Here is a 16082-nt window from a genome sequence, read left to right on the forward strand (position 1 = left end):
ATAAAAAAATTGATGACTTATATTGCTGTCACAAGGAATGTAAACATCCCTTGTGACAGTAATAGGTGGCGACAGGTACTCTTTATGGAGGGATCGGGGGTCTAAAAGACCCCCGATCCCTCCTTTGCACTTCAAAGTATTCAGATCGCTGAAAACTGCGATTCTGAATACTGTGTATCTTTTTAAAATCGGCGCCATTGGCAGCCGAGTAAACGGGAAGTGACGTCATGACGTCGCTTCCACGTTTACATTTAGAAGACTGGAACGAAGCCGCCCACAGCTTTGTTCCAGCCCGCCCCCAGCTGCCGGAGGCAGCCGATTGGTCACCGGGCCTCTCGATCGAACGGGAGGCCCGGTAACAGCGGCGGGAGGGGGGACATCCCCTCCCGCTGCTCCGGTATAACAGCCGAGTGGCTTTTAGCCTCATCGGTTGTTATACCCGGAAAGCTGATCGCCCGCTGTAAAAAACGATACCGGGATGATGCCTGCAGCTGCGGGCATCATCCCGGTATAACCCCGGAAAACTGAGTACGCACATCTGCGTACGCTCGGCAGGAAGGGGTTAAAAGTCCAGACCCCAACCATCTGCATTACATGCACATGCATGGAGGTTGCGGCACGGTCCCTTGCACTTGAATGGGTCACTTTTGGAGTTGGCACCGTCTGCCAAACGTGACCGGTTGTTACATAGTAGGTGAGGTCGAAAAAAAGACACAAGTCCAACCTATGTGTGTGATTATATGTCAGTATTACATTGTATATCCCTGTATGTTGCAGTCGTTGTGTAGTACTCATCCAAGCAGCAGCCACCGGTTTTGTCCCAGGTTTTTCATAGCTGGGACCCCGATGAGCTCCTGGTAAATGTCAGTTGGGCTACCTTAGAGGGCAGCAGCCCTCCAGGCTGGGAACCTCTCCCCCCCGGACAATAGCAGGGCTGCCTCTGGCCCCAGACTATCTATGCACTCTACAGCCCCCTACTGGAAGGCCTACCCCCAGGTATTGGATGGAACCACATAAAATATTCAGACTGCTTCTTTGACTCTCTCAGCCCAGAACTCTCCAGAAAACAGGGGGAAGCAGTCAAACCTGCAGCCTACAAAACCCTGAACAGCCCAAAGCAATCACAAGCTGCTCTACTGATTACAGGAGAGCTACAAGAACCAATATTACCTAACCTACCCAGCAACCTATCTAGGAGGGTTCTACAGTTGTATAACTGCAGTGCAACAATATGTACAGACATGGTCACCAGCCATGTTCATTTTGCAGCTGCGCGCTCACGGTAAGTTAAACCACGTCTATTTTTACCTCCCCTTGGCCGGCCATGCAGAAAAGACCAAAATGAAATCTATAAAATACCGGCAAAGCCTCAGACAGGTATGGTCCTCTCTTCACCTTACCTTTGCTGTTCAGGTTTGGTCTTGATGAGATTGTCCAAGTAGGCCAAAAAGTGCCCTGGATTGGCCCTGCAAAGATGCTTAACGTCCACCGGTAAGATCGATGGGTAAAACTTGGGGAGGGATCTCACTGCCGATTCGCCAAATTTGTCATAAATCCTAAATGGAATCAAAATAATAGATAAAACGTCCATCGTACTCAACTCTAATTTTGCACTCTGAGGTCACCACTGCGAGAATTATTTTATCGGCCATTACTATCAAATAAAAGCAGCAGTGAATTCACAAAGATTTCAGCACAGGTTATCATTTCTTACAGGTCAATTCCAGAAAAAAAAAAAATTATTTTAGTTTTCAGCTTTGGTATTTTGTCATTACTTCAGATAATATAATATGTTCATTTTCTTAGAGGTACAAACTAACTTTTAGTTGCTTATTGCAAAAATAAATACATTTTTATTCTTTTTGACCATTGTTCATTAAACATTTTTAAGATCAGACAAATATGATTCCTGGTACGAAGCCAAGCAAAGTTATTTGTAAATGGAAAAGAAAATTTAAAAAAATAGATGTCTTTGTTTAAAAAAATTGTGCACTTTTTTTTTAAATGACAGTGAAAAAAAAATAACAAATGAATAAAAATAAAGAATCGTGGAAAAAAATAGAAATTGAAAAAAAAAAAATAATAATAGGTAAGAGAAGGTGAGGAAGGAGTTAATGAAGGTTGGTTATGATTAGCAAAGGAACATTATTTAATTGTATGGTTTCTTTAACCAGAAAAGGTTATCACTTATTAAAGGTCAATTCCAAGAAAATGATTTTAGTTTCCAGCTCTTGTATGTTTATATCTCTTATGGGCCAGAGCAATTTTTACATTTTCAAAATGGGCCTTTTTATTTGGCGATAATTTTGCCATTACTTAACGTAACAAAATAAAAAAACGTTACATTTTTCAGAGTGACAAACCAGGCTTATTTTGTTGCTTATTACAAAAATGAAATATATTTTTATTCTTTTTTTTTTGGCCATTGTTCATTTAAAAAAAAAAAAAAAAAAAAAAAGAAAAATAGTTTTAAAAATTAGACTAATATGGTTCCTATTGTTTAAAAAACGTGTGCAGTTTTTTTTTATTTGACACTGAAAAAAATAATGGAAGGGAAATGAAACATGGAAAAAAAAAATAAAAAAAATCAGGAGAAAAATAATAGCTAATTGGAGAAGGTGAGGAAGGAGTTAATAAGAGCAGGTTAGGATTAACTAAGGGATGATGGGGCTAGGGATGATGATGATGATGATGATGATGAATGAAACTATGTTAAAATATATATTAATATAGCTTCCTTAACTATTATTATTATAACCCCCTAGTTAATCATAACCAGCTTTTATTAACTCCTTCCTCACCTTATCCACTTAGCTATTTTTCTCCTGATTTTTTTTTTCTACTTCTTATTTTTTTTTCCATGTTTCTTCATTTCCCTTACTTTATTTTTTTCAGTGTCAAATAAAAAAAGCGCACACATTTTTTAAAACAAAAACTTTTCTTTTCCCCATTTACAAATATCTTTGCTTGGCTTTGTACCAAGAATCATATTATTCCTATTTTAAAACAATTTTTTTTTTTTTTTAATTGTATGGTTTCTTTGACCAATGTCATATACAAAAATCATAGGTCACACCTCTGGTTTCCATATGAATGAAATAATAAATATAACCATATACTGTATTACTCAATGACAACTGAAGACTATCTGCAAGTGTCAAATTACATTTTGAAACCCGGGGGTTTTCTGGGCTATCTCCTAAGTTTAAAAACCTCAGCTGGTAAATAAAAAAAAAACGGGCAAAGGTCAGAATTTCTGTCTGGTCTGTAATGCTTTTGGTGACCCCATTAGAGCATTTTTCTTATTTCCTGCCCTTGTGGCACCAGAAAAAAGGAAAGAGGGTGAAGGGGGTGTCACTGGCACAGGAGGGCTTATGAAGCAATAAGAACCTACCCTGTTTCCCCGAAAATAAGACCTAGCGTGATTGTCGGTGATGGCTGCAAATAAGCCCTACCCCCCCAAATAAGCCCTACCCTGTTTCCCCGAAAATAAGCCCTACCCTGAAAATAAGCCCTTCAAGGACTTTAACTAGGGCTTATTTGGGGGGTAGGGCTTATATTGCAGCCATCACCGACAATCACTCTAGGTCTTATTTTCGGGGAAACAGGGTAGTTAAAAAGGTTCTTGCCCTTCCCCAAGGAAGAAAAAAAAAAAAAAAACATTTATACTTGTAAATTTAAATTTTTGGAGAAAATTATAAAGATAAAAAATAGGGAGTGAAGGCAAAATAATTCCATCTTCGTGAATTAAGTTTAAAACCTGGAATGTGCAATGAGCCCCCCCGTCCACCAGGACTCAGCGACGGCCCCTTTTATGGAAGTCCCACCTCCAATAATTTCCTATTGGCCATGATCACACCTATACTTTTTCTTGCAGAATGCTTAGGAAATGCGATTCATTCTTCCATGTACTGAGTGTTCTGTCCTGCCACATAATGACGGGTGGTCAGTTCTCTGATCTACAAGATAAAAGCTGTCCGGTTTGGGGTGACCTGGTAAAGGGGACATTTGGATGACACACCTGGATACATAGGCGAGGAGAAGAGGGCTGTCCCAGGGCTCCATATCCTTCAGTCTCTGCACCGCGCTCACCAGATCTCCTTTCTCTATGGCCAACACCAACGGACCCGGACCGGCCAGATCTGCGAGCGAATGAGATAAAATGTTGTTAGGACTACAATCTAGCAAGCTAGCCTTAAAATACATTAAAAGCGGTTAAACCTCAGATATAAAAATGTGAACAAAGCACATCCCTCTATAGCGTGTACTTGTCTCAGTCCAGAGGACCAAGTGTCATTTCTGTCTGCTGCCTCCTTCCTCCGCTATCAGCACAAGTCACTTCTGACAAATTTTCCTGACACCATGAAAAAAAATGGTGACAGGGGAGAGAGCTCCAGCTGACTGATAGCCTCAGCTCTGTTCCTGTGTGCTTTTTTTTGGGGGGGGGGGGGGGGTGTCCCTTCCCTTCAATCAGCTCTTAAAGTTCATCTCACTGATGTAACTTCAGCTCCCCGCCCCCTGCTTTTCAGAGCTGAGAGATCCTGTGTAGATTCCTCACTTTGAATGGATGTTGGGGAAAGATGGCTTTAGATAAACAGGTACAACTTAGATAGAAGGCTTTGTGTCCTCTCTGTGTATGACCTGAGACCAGTCACTTCACTGGGTATGTTTACAACCACTTTAAAGAGGTATTAAACCCAAAAATAAAACACTTATTATGTTTCAGCTTACCAATTCTTAGATGTGATGGCTGCATTTGTTTCCTTTTTTAGGCTTTCTTTCCTGTATTTTCACCTAAGGATTAGTAAGCTGCAATATAATGTTTGATTTTAGGTTTAATACCGCTTTAAAGTGGTTGTAAACATACCCAGGGAAGTGAATGACCTCAGGTGATACACAGAGATGAAACAAATCCTTCTATATAAGTTGTACCTGTTATTCTACGGGTCGTCTTTCCCTACATCCATTCAATGTGAGGAATTTACACAGCAAGATTGTCATTTTTCCAAAGCACAAGCTCTCCAGCAGAATGTATCACTTTACATAGATGAGACAAACCATGCAACACTTTTCCCAAAAAGGAAAAAAAAAAAAACATTTTGCTGTAATGGATTATAAAGTGCGAGCTGGAGTCTTGCTTCTATTTGTCAGTGCATCTAAAACTGCCAATACATTTATCACTAACCTACCCACCAGATTGACAATGCTGCCGTCTGCTCTACCTCCTGTGCACCTTCATACAGAGTTGTGTCTCACCAATACAGGAGGTGTGTTACTGGCTCCAGATCACAAGGTAAAATCAGAGGGAAAAAGAAAATGAATGCAGCCACCACATCTAATGATTATTAAGCTGCAGTATATACTGTATACAGTGACGGTTGGTGCTCAAAATTTTTGAGGGGCGCAAAAAAACTGCATGTTTGTGTTATGTTGACTGTATTTTATGTTTTGTATATTATGTATATGCCTATATATACTTGTATCGTTCTGAAATGAATTGAAATGGAATGTTAAAAAAAAATAAATAACGCAGTGCCGTGTCACAAAAAAATGGTCTGGTCAGGAAATGGGGGGGAGGGGGTAAATCCTCTGGAGGTCAAGTATGTTGCCATCATACAATACAGTGGTCTTTTTTAAAGGCTTTTCCATGGCAAAGGAGTTCAATTCTTCTCTAGTTGATGAAAGCCTTTTACGTGATAGAACACAAGCTCACTCTTAACAGAATACTTTGCCCACATTAGACCCTCAGTACCCAGAAACACTAAAATTGTTGTGTTGCAAAATTTGGAACAAAAATATTCAAAAACATCAATATTACCTTTTAATCCTTCAATGTAAGTGTCCCAGAGGCTGGGGACGTCACTGTAAATCAGCGCGAGGCATCGCTTTAGCCTTTTGAGGTCCAGCAGGAAGAGGTACTTCCGTATAAAGCGGCAGGCACTTGGGTTCCCACCAAGGCAAGCCTCACTAGCGAAAACATTATATTCTAGGCACATAATAGCTAGCTGGGAGAGGTCTCGATGAAGAGGTTCTTCTATGAAACACGGAGCACGTACTCTGAAGACGAAATCTTCCTCCACCCTGGAACAGACAGATGGTTTCCTCTCGATCTCTTCAATGTCAGATGAATCTGTTGCAGCGCTGTCTGCTTCCCCTGAGGAGTTCAGCGATGTCTCACATGAGCCAGAGAGGTCCTGGGGACTGAGAGCCTTCTCCAAGTTCATCAACCAGTCTTTTAAGACCTTTCCCATTTCTTCCACGTTAAACAACACCTGGGAGTCCTGAAGTTTATGCCTGAAATATTTTTTTGAAAAAATTACTCATTCTGCTACTCCTGTTATGGAATATCCTTTAGTAGACAAGCCCATATTGGTCCAACTCCATCCCCAAACTGTCTTGCTATCTTCTTATAAAAAGCACATCCCACGTAGCCCAATATTCGAACTGCCCACTACCTTCTCTATATACTCCCTTGCCCTCTACAGGTGTCTAGTGCAGCCTTTCTCAAACTTTATAACCCAGAGGAACCCTTAAAAAAATGCAGGTCTTAGGAAACCCCTTATGCAAGGAATAAATCAGGAGTCAGTGGGAAATAATAAATTACCCTCTTATTGTGGTGGTCTGATTGCCACCCTGCCATGTAGTGTTGGTCCCAGAACATCATAAAGGGCCTTCAAACTTTCTAAACAAAGGGGCCAGTTTACTGTCCTTCAGACTTTAGTGGAGCCAGATTGTGGCCACTGGGAGTACAAAATGTCCCAACATCAGTGGGAGTAAACAATCCCTCATCATTGGTGTCAATGGGAGGAAATGTGCCCCATCATTGGTGTCAGTGAATAAAATAGTGTCCCAAGGGCCAGCAAGAAGCAAGCATCATTGGTGTCATTGGAAGGAATTGTGCCCTTCATAGGTGTCAGTGTATAAAATAGTGCCCAGAGGGCTGGAAAGAAACAAGCAAAGGGCCACATCAGGTCCTCAGGCCGCAGTTTGGGGACCACCGAGATAGGAGATAAATCAACCACAGTTCAAGGAAACCCTAGCAACCTCTGGAGGAACCCTGGTTGAGAATAAACTAGAATGTGTTAGACCAGTCAGAGGACACAGTTGGGGCTCTGGTGTCCACTTCACTCCCCATCTCCTCATGTTATGAAGCTTTGCACTCTCAAGTTTGATGAACTCAGGGTTGTATCTGTTTTGTTCAGATACTCTATATCTCTTGCTGCTTGAGTTTATATGTACTTCTACTCCGCTCATTAAAAGCGGACCATCAATTAAAATTTCCCCGTAGCCTCCATCTAACCCTCCCATATCTCTGTTACACATTTTGAATTCATTTTTGTAATTTTTTTTTGGGGGGGGGGGGAGGCGCGAATACCTTTTTTTCAGCAGGTACTTGCTCCCTCGTCTTTACTCCTAGACTTGGCTAGCAGGATGTTGGTCTTGGTCCACCTGCAGCCTCCTGGGATAATGTCATATATTTCAGGAGTCTATGGGACCAGTCAATCCCAGGAAGTGACAGCAGGCTTTCCAATCCAAGATGGCGGCACAAAACATAACGGGCAAAGAAGGCTTGTAAAGGCATTGCTGGACCTTATAGACTGGTAAGTATGTCTTTCGGCAGCTATAGTGCTTGAGAATTAATGAATTTGGCAAAGCTTTGTGGACTTCCATCATCCAATAATGTACAAACAAATATAGTGTTTTATTTTTTATTTTTCCTTGCGTGTTATCCTTTGCAAAGTGAGTTTTCACCACATTGGCTAAGCTAAGGAAAATTTCCCTTCCCAATTCATTTCCAAGCATCCAGTTACATCAACACTGTAATGATGAAGAAGCATTACAGCTGCCAGTTCTAAATGTCCCCACCAAATACATAAAATAGTCACCACTCACATGGCTTCCAACGTTGCAAGCTTCAGTTCTCCCAGCAGAATTTCCTCCACAGAAGGTGTTGGTGGTTGGGGAGGTTCTATCCTACAGAATAAAGTCATAGACCATTAGATACTTATTACTTTGTACCATGTATAACAGACTTGATGCCTTATAATGGCCCATTACAAGCGAATGACCACAGTAGGACACGTAGCCACCAGTGTAAGTTGCTTAATGACCCAAAAGCAGTAGTTTAGTGCTTCGTACTTCTGCCTTGCACTAGGGTCCCTGGTTCTATTACTGGTCAGGACACTATCTACATGGAGTTTGCATGTTGTACCTGTGCTTGCATGGGTTTCCTCCCATACGTGAATGTCATCGGTAACTGGCTTCTTTCCTAAAAGGCCCTAGTATGTGTAAGAATTAAGGATGGAGACCTTAGATGAGCCCTTTTCAACACATAGAAACCCTGAAATAACTGTTCGGTCTCAGGGAACCTCTGCTAATAATAACTGTTAGTTTGTCAGTGGAAAGAATGCTCCTTACACTTGTGGTCATTGGGAAGCATTACACCCCTACAGATAGCTAAGGTCAATGATGTCAGTGGGAACTTATCTGAGAGGCAGAAATCTCTAGCAATCTCTGGGAGGAACCCTAGGTGAGAAACCTTGCCTTAGATTGTAAGCTCCTTGAGGAGAGGGACTGATAGGAGTGTACAGTATGCATCAAATGATGTGTATAATGTGGCCTCTATATAAATAAGTAAACAAATAAAAAGGACAGGTGGACCATCAGCAGACATGGTGAGAGCCACATCGGGAGATTTCTCCAGCCTGCAGATGGCAGTGTGCCCCTCTCTCTCTGCGCACTCGCTGTGCACACAGAATGAAGTACAGTGTTAGAAATCATTACAATGTGTAAAAAAATATCACAAATGCATCTTGTTCAGCTTATCACTAATCTGCTGCAAATAACTCACTCAGTCTTTTCTTCTTCTTGTTGGGCCAAACCATCCATAGGCACTTCATGGGGGTGCTCTTCCTCCTTGGCCTCCTGCTTCCTCCTTATTTCAGGACTCATGTGGAGGGTACCGATTTTCTCAGTGGTTTTTCTAACAAAGCTTGAGACACTGAAACCAGAGAAAAACAAAAAATGAACCAACTCGTGCATGGCCGCTAGAGAGCTGGAGACGGTTTTAGACTTGAGAAAATACACTGGGACTGGTCTTATGTCCGCAGTTTAACCACTTCAGCTCTCATACCTTTTTTCCCCCTTATGGACTGGAGCAATTTTTACATTTCCACCATGGGCCTTTTTAAATGACTTTGTCGTTGCTTAAAGCGGAGTTCCACCCAGAAATGGAACTTCCGCTGATCGGATTCCTCTCCCCCCCCCCCCCCCCCGGTGCCGAATTTGGCACCTTTCTGGGGGGAGCGGATGGATACCTGTCACATCCAGGTATCTGCTCCCACTTCCGGGTAAAGATCTATGCAATGTCTGGCCCCTCCTCCTTCCCTCCCACTGTCTTCTGGGAGACACACGGGTCCCAGAAGACAGCAGGGACCATTTAGAACGTGCAGCATGACTCGCGCATGCACAGTAGGAAACAGGCTGTGAAGCCGCAAGGCTTTCGACTTTTGAAGCACCTGATTAGAGCCATAGGCTCTAAACAGCTTAAAAAAAAAAAAAAAAGGTGATCTCGGAGCGCAGAGCACAGATGTGTTAGAAAAGCAAATGAATATTTGCTTTTCTAACACTGAACCGCCTCTCCGGGTCTAATACCCGTCACCTGCTTGGCTGAAGGCACAGGTGCCCCCTTTGGACGCCTAGCAGAACGGAAGGAGAGACGCATGGAGGACACAGGAGCCGTCCCACAGCTCACTGCCGTCACCCGCTGCCTGACCCTCCACCAAGATGGGGTAAAAGCCGGGCAGACAGCATGCGGGGGCCACAGTGTCTGCATTAGATGGGGCACAAGTGGTGGCATATGATGGGGCACAAATGGCGGCATATGCTGGGGCACAAGTGGCTGCATATGATGGGCACAGTGAGGTTGCAATTGATTGTTTTTTTTTTTTTCCAGTAATTTTTCAGTTTGTTTGCGCCCCCCAAAAATTTTAAGCACCAGCCACCACTGAGAGGACTTAAAAAGGGTAACTCCACTTTCGTGGGGGCATTTCACAGCTCCTGAAACGCGTGGGATTGCACCCTTGAATTTCTATGATGCAATTAATACTTTTGGACCCCAAAAGTATTTTGTGTTGGACTTTAACACCAATCTACATTATAATCCACAACAGTAAATCATGCCTCCTGTAAACTGGTCAGTGTTACCGATGGGCAATTCTTTACCTTTCCTTGACAGCTTGCAGGGACATGCGGGGTGAGGTGGAACGGAATGGCAGTGAGAGATTGAACGGGAGGATGGGTTCGGTCCGATCGCTGTCCATGGTCACAGAGGCATGAGAGGCGGTGTCTGATGGGCAGAACATGCGGGAGAACAGGTAACATAATGACAGTGAGACAGACCACATCAATGTGCACACAACATGCATCAGCTGATCCGTGATATCGGAAATGTAGTTCAGAACAAGGACAAAAAAAACAAAAACAAAAACAAAAACCTTTTTTTTCTTTTTTTTTGTGCAATAAATATTAAAAAAAAAAAAACACCCCATCAAAAATACAATTATTCTTATAAATAAATTGCATATTTGTAAAATATGTTTTTTTTCATTTGCATGATATCTAAGCCCATATATTGTTGAAGCCTATGCATTTCCCCATAGAAAATATACATTTTAATTTATTTCAGGTACTTATATAGCGCCGTCATTATATATATATATATATATATATATATATATATATATATATATATTACATATACATACATATACATACACATATATATACATACATACTAGGGCCAATTTACCTACCAGCATGCCTTTGGAGTGTGGGAGGAAACCAGAGTAACTGGAGGAAACCCACGCAGGCACAGGGAGAACATGCTAACTCCAGGCAGGTAGTGCCATGGTTGGCATTCAAACCGACGACCCCAGTGCTGCTAGGTGGAAGTGCTAACCACTTAGCCACCATGCTGCACTTCTAAATACAGTGACATGTCATGATTTCTATAAAATAATAAGTCCAAAGATTTATTGTAGCAGATATTACGGCTTAAAGTGGAGGGCCACCCTAAAAAAAAAAAAAAAAAAAATTGCACCAAAAATCTGAAAAAAAAAAAAAGTGAAAAAAGAAAAAAAAAAAAAATTTACTTACCTGAAACCCTTGTTGCTAGGCAGTCTTCCTAATCTGCCTCTTCCTATTCCGCGGCGTGTCCTGCTCCTCGGGTGAGCGGCCCCCGTTGCCTTCTGGGAACTGTGCGTGTTCCCAGAAAACCACGGGGCCATTCACAGAGCGCAGCGCCGCTCGCGCGTGCGCAGTAGGAAACTGGCAGTGAAGCCACAAGGCTCCACTGCCTGTTTCCCTTAGTTAGGATGGAGGTCCCGGACCCGAGAGCCGAGGGACGGGTCGGCCTCGGGCGGCCGACATCGCGGGCACCCAGGACAGGTAAGTCTACTTATTTAAAGTCAGCAGCTACAGTGTTTGTAGCTGCTGACTTTAAATTTTTTTTTTTTCCCCGGTCGGAACCCCCCTTTAAATCATTAGGTAAAGTTTAACGATTTGTTATTTTTCTGACACGTTTCGAGGACAGAGTCTGCTTCCTCTGTGAATCTTTCTAGGGCAATGGATAATACAACAAAAATGGTACATACACTCACTGGCCACTTTAGTAGGTACACCTGTTCCATTGCTTGGTAACACAAATTGCTAATCAGCCAATCACATGGCAACAACTTAATTATTATACAGAATTCTTGCTGGTGGAGTATCCAAGACTTATTATTATTATTATTATACAGGATTTATATAGTGCTAACAGTTTGCACAGCGCTTTACAATATAAAGGGGGGGAACAGCACAATTACAGTACAGTTCAATACAGAAGGGACAGGAGGGCCCTGCTTGTGGAGCTTACATTCTAAAGGGAGGGGGGTGGTGGTACAACAGGTAATAGCTGCGGGGGATGATTTGATGGGGGTGGCTCGGGTACAGTTGTTAGGTGGGTGTGGGATAGGCTTCCCTGAATTAAGTGAGTTTTCAGGGATCTCCTAAAAGGTGGACAGGGTAGGGAGTTCCAGAGGATGGGAGAGGCTCTAGTGAAGTCCTGTAGGCGAGCATGGGAGGAGCTAACAAGGAAGCTAGAGAGCAGGAGGTCCTGGGAGGAGCGGAGAGGGCGATATCTGCAGATGAAATTGGCGATGGGTGAGATGTTGTGGATGGCCTTGTTTTGTTGTGGTCAGCATTTTGAATTTTATACAGTGGGGTAGGGGAAGCCAGTGAAGGGATCGGCGGAGAGGAGCAGCAGTCACGGATCGATTAGTGAGATTATTAGTCTAGCAGCATTCATAATAGACTGAAGGGGGGATAGCCTGCGTAAGGGTAGTCCATTAAGGAGAGAGTTGCAGTAGTCGAGGCGGTATAAAACCAAGGAGTGAATAAGTTGCATTGTGGTGTCATTAGTCAGGAAGAGTCAAATTCTGGAGGTGATGTGGTGAAGCCGCGTAGCCGACTTGCTGAAGTTCAAACCGAACATCAGAATGGGGAAGAAAAGGGGATTTAAAGCCTTGGTTAACCCCAAAAAAATTAAATAAAGATCCTGTTCCCTTAAAGCATGTTATACAGCACAGTGCTTGTGCTGTATAATTTGGACCCCTATATCACCTGAAATATCTGGCTGATCCCATCTGGCTATACCCTCCCCTCTGCAAACTGACCACGATAATCATGGCTGCCGAGCCCTGACACCGTGGTCAGTTTGCGTGATTCCGTCATCCGCAGCCCGCTGTCTGTCTCCTGTGTCCTTCTCCCCCCTCCCCTCTCTGCTCGTACCAGTGACCGCGCTCCGAATCATCTGTGGGTATAGGGTTCTGTATATAGAGGTTTAATTTATGGTTATTCATTTTTTCTATCGGTTATACTAGATAGATTGTGCAACTATGGAATGTATGGGGAAGGTAGCAAGGCCTCATTGGAACAAAGCTTATGGCTGTGTGTGTGTGTGTGTGTGTGGGTGGAATGACACCCTTGTATGGTGAAACACATGTGGGTGGGGCTTCAGGGGGCGGTGCCAGAAGCAGGGAACAATGGTCTGCTTTTACAAAGGATAAGGCTCTGTGCCATTTACAAGGTAATGATACTGGCAGCTCTAGAGGGTGCAGCCAGCTGCCTCTGATGTCTGGTAATGGGAGCAGCTCAGAAGCTTCACTTGGTCACCAACGTCAGTTTAAATGATAATCTGTAACTATATGTGGCTGGAATGCAGATCTGGATGTACAGACCCATTCCTGAAATATAACCCAATCAATGAGCAGCATTTACCCGATTCCACATGCTCATCCTCCATCGGTGCGGACAGCTCCCGCAGCCGCTCATCCTCTGATAGCGTCTGACTGTGCAGAGAGCCGGAGTCTTCATCCGATTGGCTGTTCCTGCGACTGACCACCCGGTAGATGCCGCAGTCCAGCACATTGAAGCTCTCCTGTAATGCAACACACCAGAGAGGTCAGGTCAGTGGTTGCAGTACCTTAGAGTGGCCCATAGGGGTAGAAAAGCAATAAATTGATCGAGCACAGAATTAGTCAGCTAATTTAAAATTACATATCCTAGCAGGATTAACTAAAAACTAGTTTCTTACAGGGCTTGGTGGAAAATCTTAAAAAGAAAAGTGAAACCAAACTGTATCTGAGCACCACAAACTGAAAACGCTCTTTAATAATTTTAAAAGCAAATGACCCCTCCCCCCATGCTTTATTTTGTTAAGAAATCACTTTAACCCCCCCCCCCCCCCCCTAGCATTTCTAGCCATGCCCATTTCGAGTAAGGGTAGGTGATTCATGTAGCATTTACTTCTTAAAATCCATCTGCCCTTAGCTCAGGAATAAGGTAATGCTTAGCTGAGAAAGCCCTCCTCCCATGAAAACTTCTGGATTTATGACATTATTTTGGCCTGGCCAGAACTAGGAAGGAAAAGAAAAGAAAAGAAAAGAAAGAACGAACATGACAGTCTGTAGCCAGGTCTAGCCGTAAACTCTCTACCAGGGCCCCCCTGGGACAGGCAATAGAATTTCCATTAAGCAGTTTTAAGTATGCTGGAGATTTCTTCCGAGCTGAATAATGGACCCAAGAGACTTCAAGTCACCACCAGTGATAAATATCTCCAGGATTACAGCACACACGGAACTCACATGGGAGGAGATACTGCTTCGCCTGCTGCTGCAAGCTGAATCCATGGGCTCTATGCGGGAAAGGACCTCTTCCATCTGTTTGACCAGATCTGCCTGCAGAACCAGGTCCAGCTGGGACTTCACATGCTCCAGCTTGTCCATCGGCAACACCTTCCTTGCCTGAAAAACATTCAGATACACCAGACATCTCAATGGGATATATATACAGTGGCTTGCGAAAGTATTCGGCCCCCTTGAACTTTTCAACCTTTTGCCACATTTCAGGCTTCAAACATAAAGATATAAAAATTTAATTTTTTGTGAAGAATCACCAACAAGTGGGACACAATTGTGAAGTGGAACAAAATCTATTGGATATTTTAAACTTTTTTAGCAATTAAAAAACTGAAAGTGGTGCGTGCAAAATTATTCGGCCCCTTTACTTGCAGTGCAGCAAACTCACTCAGAAGTTCAGCGAGGATCTCTGAATGATCCAATGTTGTCCTAAATGACTGATGGTGATAAATAGAATCCACCTGTGTGTAATCAAGTCTCTGTATAAATGCACCTGCTCTGTGATAGTCTCAGGGTTCTGTTGAAAGCGCAGAGAGCATCATGAAGACCAAGGAACACACCAGGCAGGTCCGTAATACTGTTGTGGAGAAGTTTAAAGCCGGATTTGGATACAAAAAGATTTCCCAAGCTTTAAACATCCCAAGGAGCACTGTGCAAGCGATCATTTTGAAATGGAAGGAGTATCAGACCACTGCAAATCTACCAAGACCTGGCTGTCCCTCTAAACTTTCAGCTCAGACAAGGAGAAGACTGATCAGAGATGCAGCCAAGAGGCCCATGATCACTCTGGATGAACTGCAGAGAACTACAGCTGAGGTGGGAGAGTCTGTCCATAGGACAACAATCAGTCGTACACTGCACAAATCTGGCCTTTATGGAAGAGTGGCAAGAAGAAAGCCATTTCTCAAAGATATCCATAAAAAGTCTCGTCTAAAGTTTGCCACAAGCCACCTGGGAGACACACCAAACATCTGGAAGAAGGTGCTCTGGTCCGATGAAACCAAAATCGAACTTTTTGGCCACAATGCAAAAACGATATGTTTGGCGTAAAAGCAACACAGCTCATCACACTCAACACACCATCCCCACTGTCAAACATGGTGGTGGCAGCATCATGGTTTGGGCCTGCTTTTCTTCAGCAGGGACAGGGAAGATGGTTAAAATTGAGGGGAAGATGGATGCAGCCAAATACAGGACCATTCTGGATGAAAACCTGTTGGAGTCTGCAAAAGACCTGAAACTGGGACGGAGATTTTATCTTCCAACAAGACAATGATCCCAAACATACAGCAAAATCTACAAAGGAATGGTTCACAAATAAACGTATCCAGGTGTTAGAATGGCCAAGTCAAAGTCCAGACCTGAAATCCAATCGAGAATCTGTGGAAAGAGCTGAAAACTGCTGTTTCACAAACGCTCTCCATCCAACCTCACTGAGCTCGAGCTGTTTTCCATGAAGAATGGGCAAGAATTTCAGTCTCTCGATGTGCAAAACTGATAGAGACATACCCCAAGCGACTTGCAGCTGTAATCGCAGCAAAAGGTGGCTCACAAAGTATTAACGCAAGGGGGCCGAATAATTTTGCACGTCCCACTTTTCATTTTTTTATTAGTTAAAAAAAGTTTCAAAAATCCAAAAGATTTCGTTCCACTTCACAATTGTGTCCCACTTGTGGTGATTCTTCACAAAAAAATAAAAATTTTATATCTTTATGTTTGAAGCCTGAAATGTGGCAAAAGGTTGAAAAGTTCAAGGGGGCCGAATACTTTCGCAAGCCACTGTATATCACTTAATGAGAAGAAGGGGGATGGAGAAAGAAATAGAGAAAGGTTGGAAAAGGG

The 16082-nt window shown here is 43.0% G+C and overlaps 1 protein-coding gene across 1 annotated transcript in view; it reads right to left on the bottom strand.

Annotated features, from left to right (window-relative positions):
• HPS5 (HPS5 biogenesis of lysosomal organelles complex 2 subunit 2) overlaps positions 1–16082 on the bottom strand; it is a gene marked incomplete in the record, with an annotated part of 45894 nt that overhangs the window by 12473 nt on the left and 17339 nt on the right. Inside the window, 8 exon segments of the mRNA XM_073604115.1 lie at positions 1401–1556; positions 4022–4142; positions 5819–6294; positions 7894–7974; positions 8852–9001; positions 10225–10348; positions 13321–13480; positions 14187–14345. Of these exon segments, the coding sequence (XP_073460216.1) occupies positions 1401–1556; positions 4022–4142; positions 5819–6294; positions 7894–7974; positions 8852–9001; positions 10225–10348; positions 13321–13480; positions 14187–14345 (1427 nt within the window).

Source organism: Aquarana catesbeiana, linkage group LG11 (assembly GCF_042186555.1).
Source record: "Aquarana catesbeiana isolate 2022-GZ linkage group LG11, ASM4218655v1, whole genome shotgun sequence".
Classification (NCBI taxonomy): Eukaryota; Metazoa; Chordata; class Amphibia; order Anura; family Ranidae; genus Aquarana; species Aquarana catesbeiana.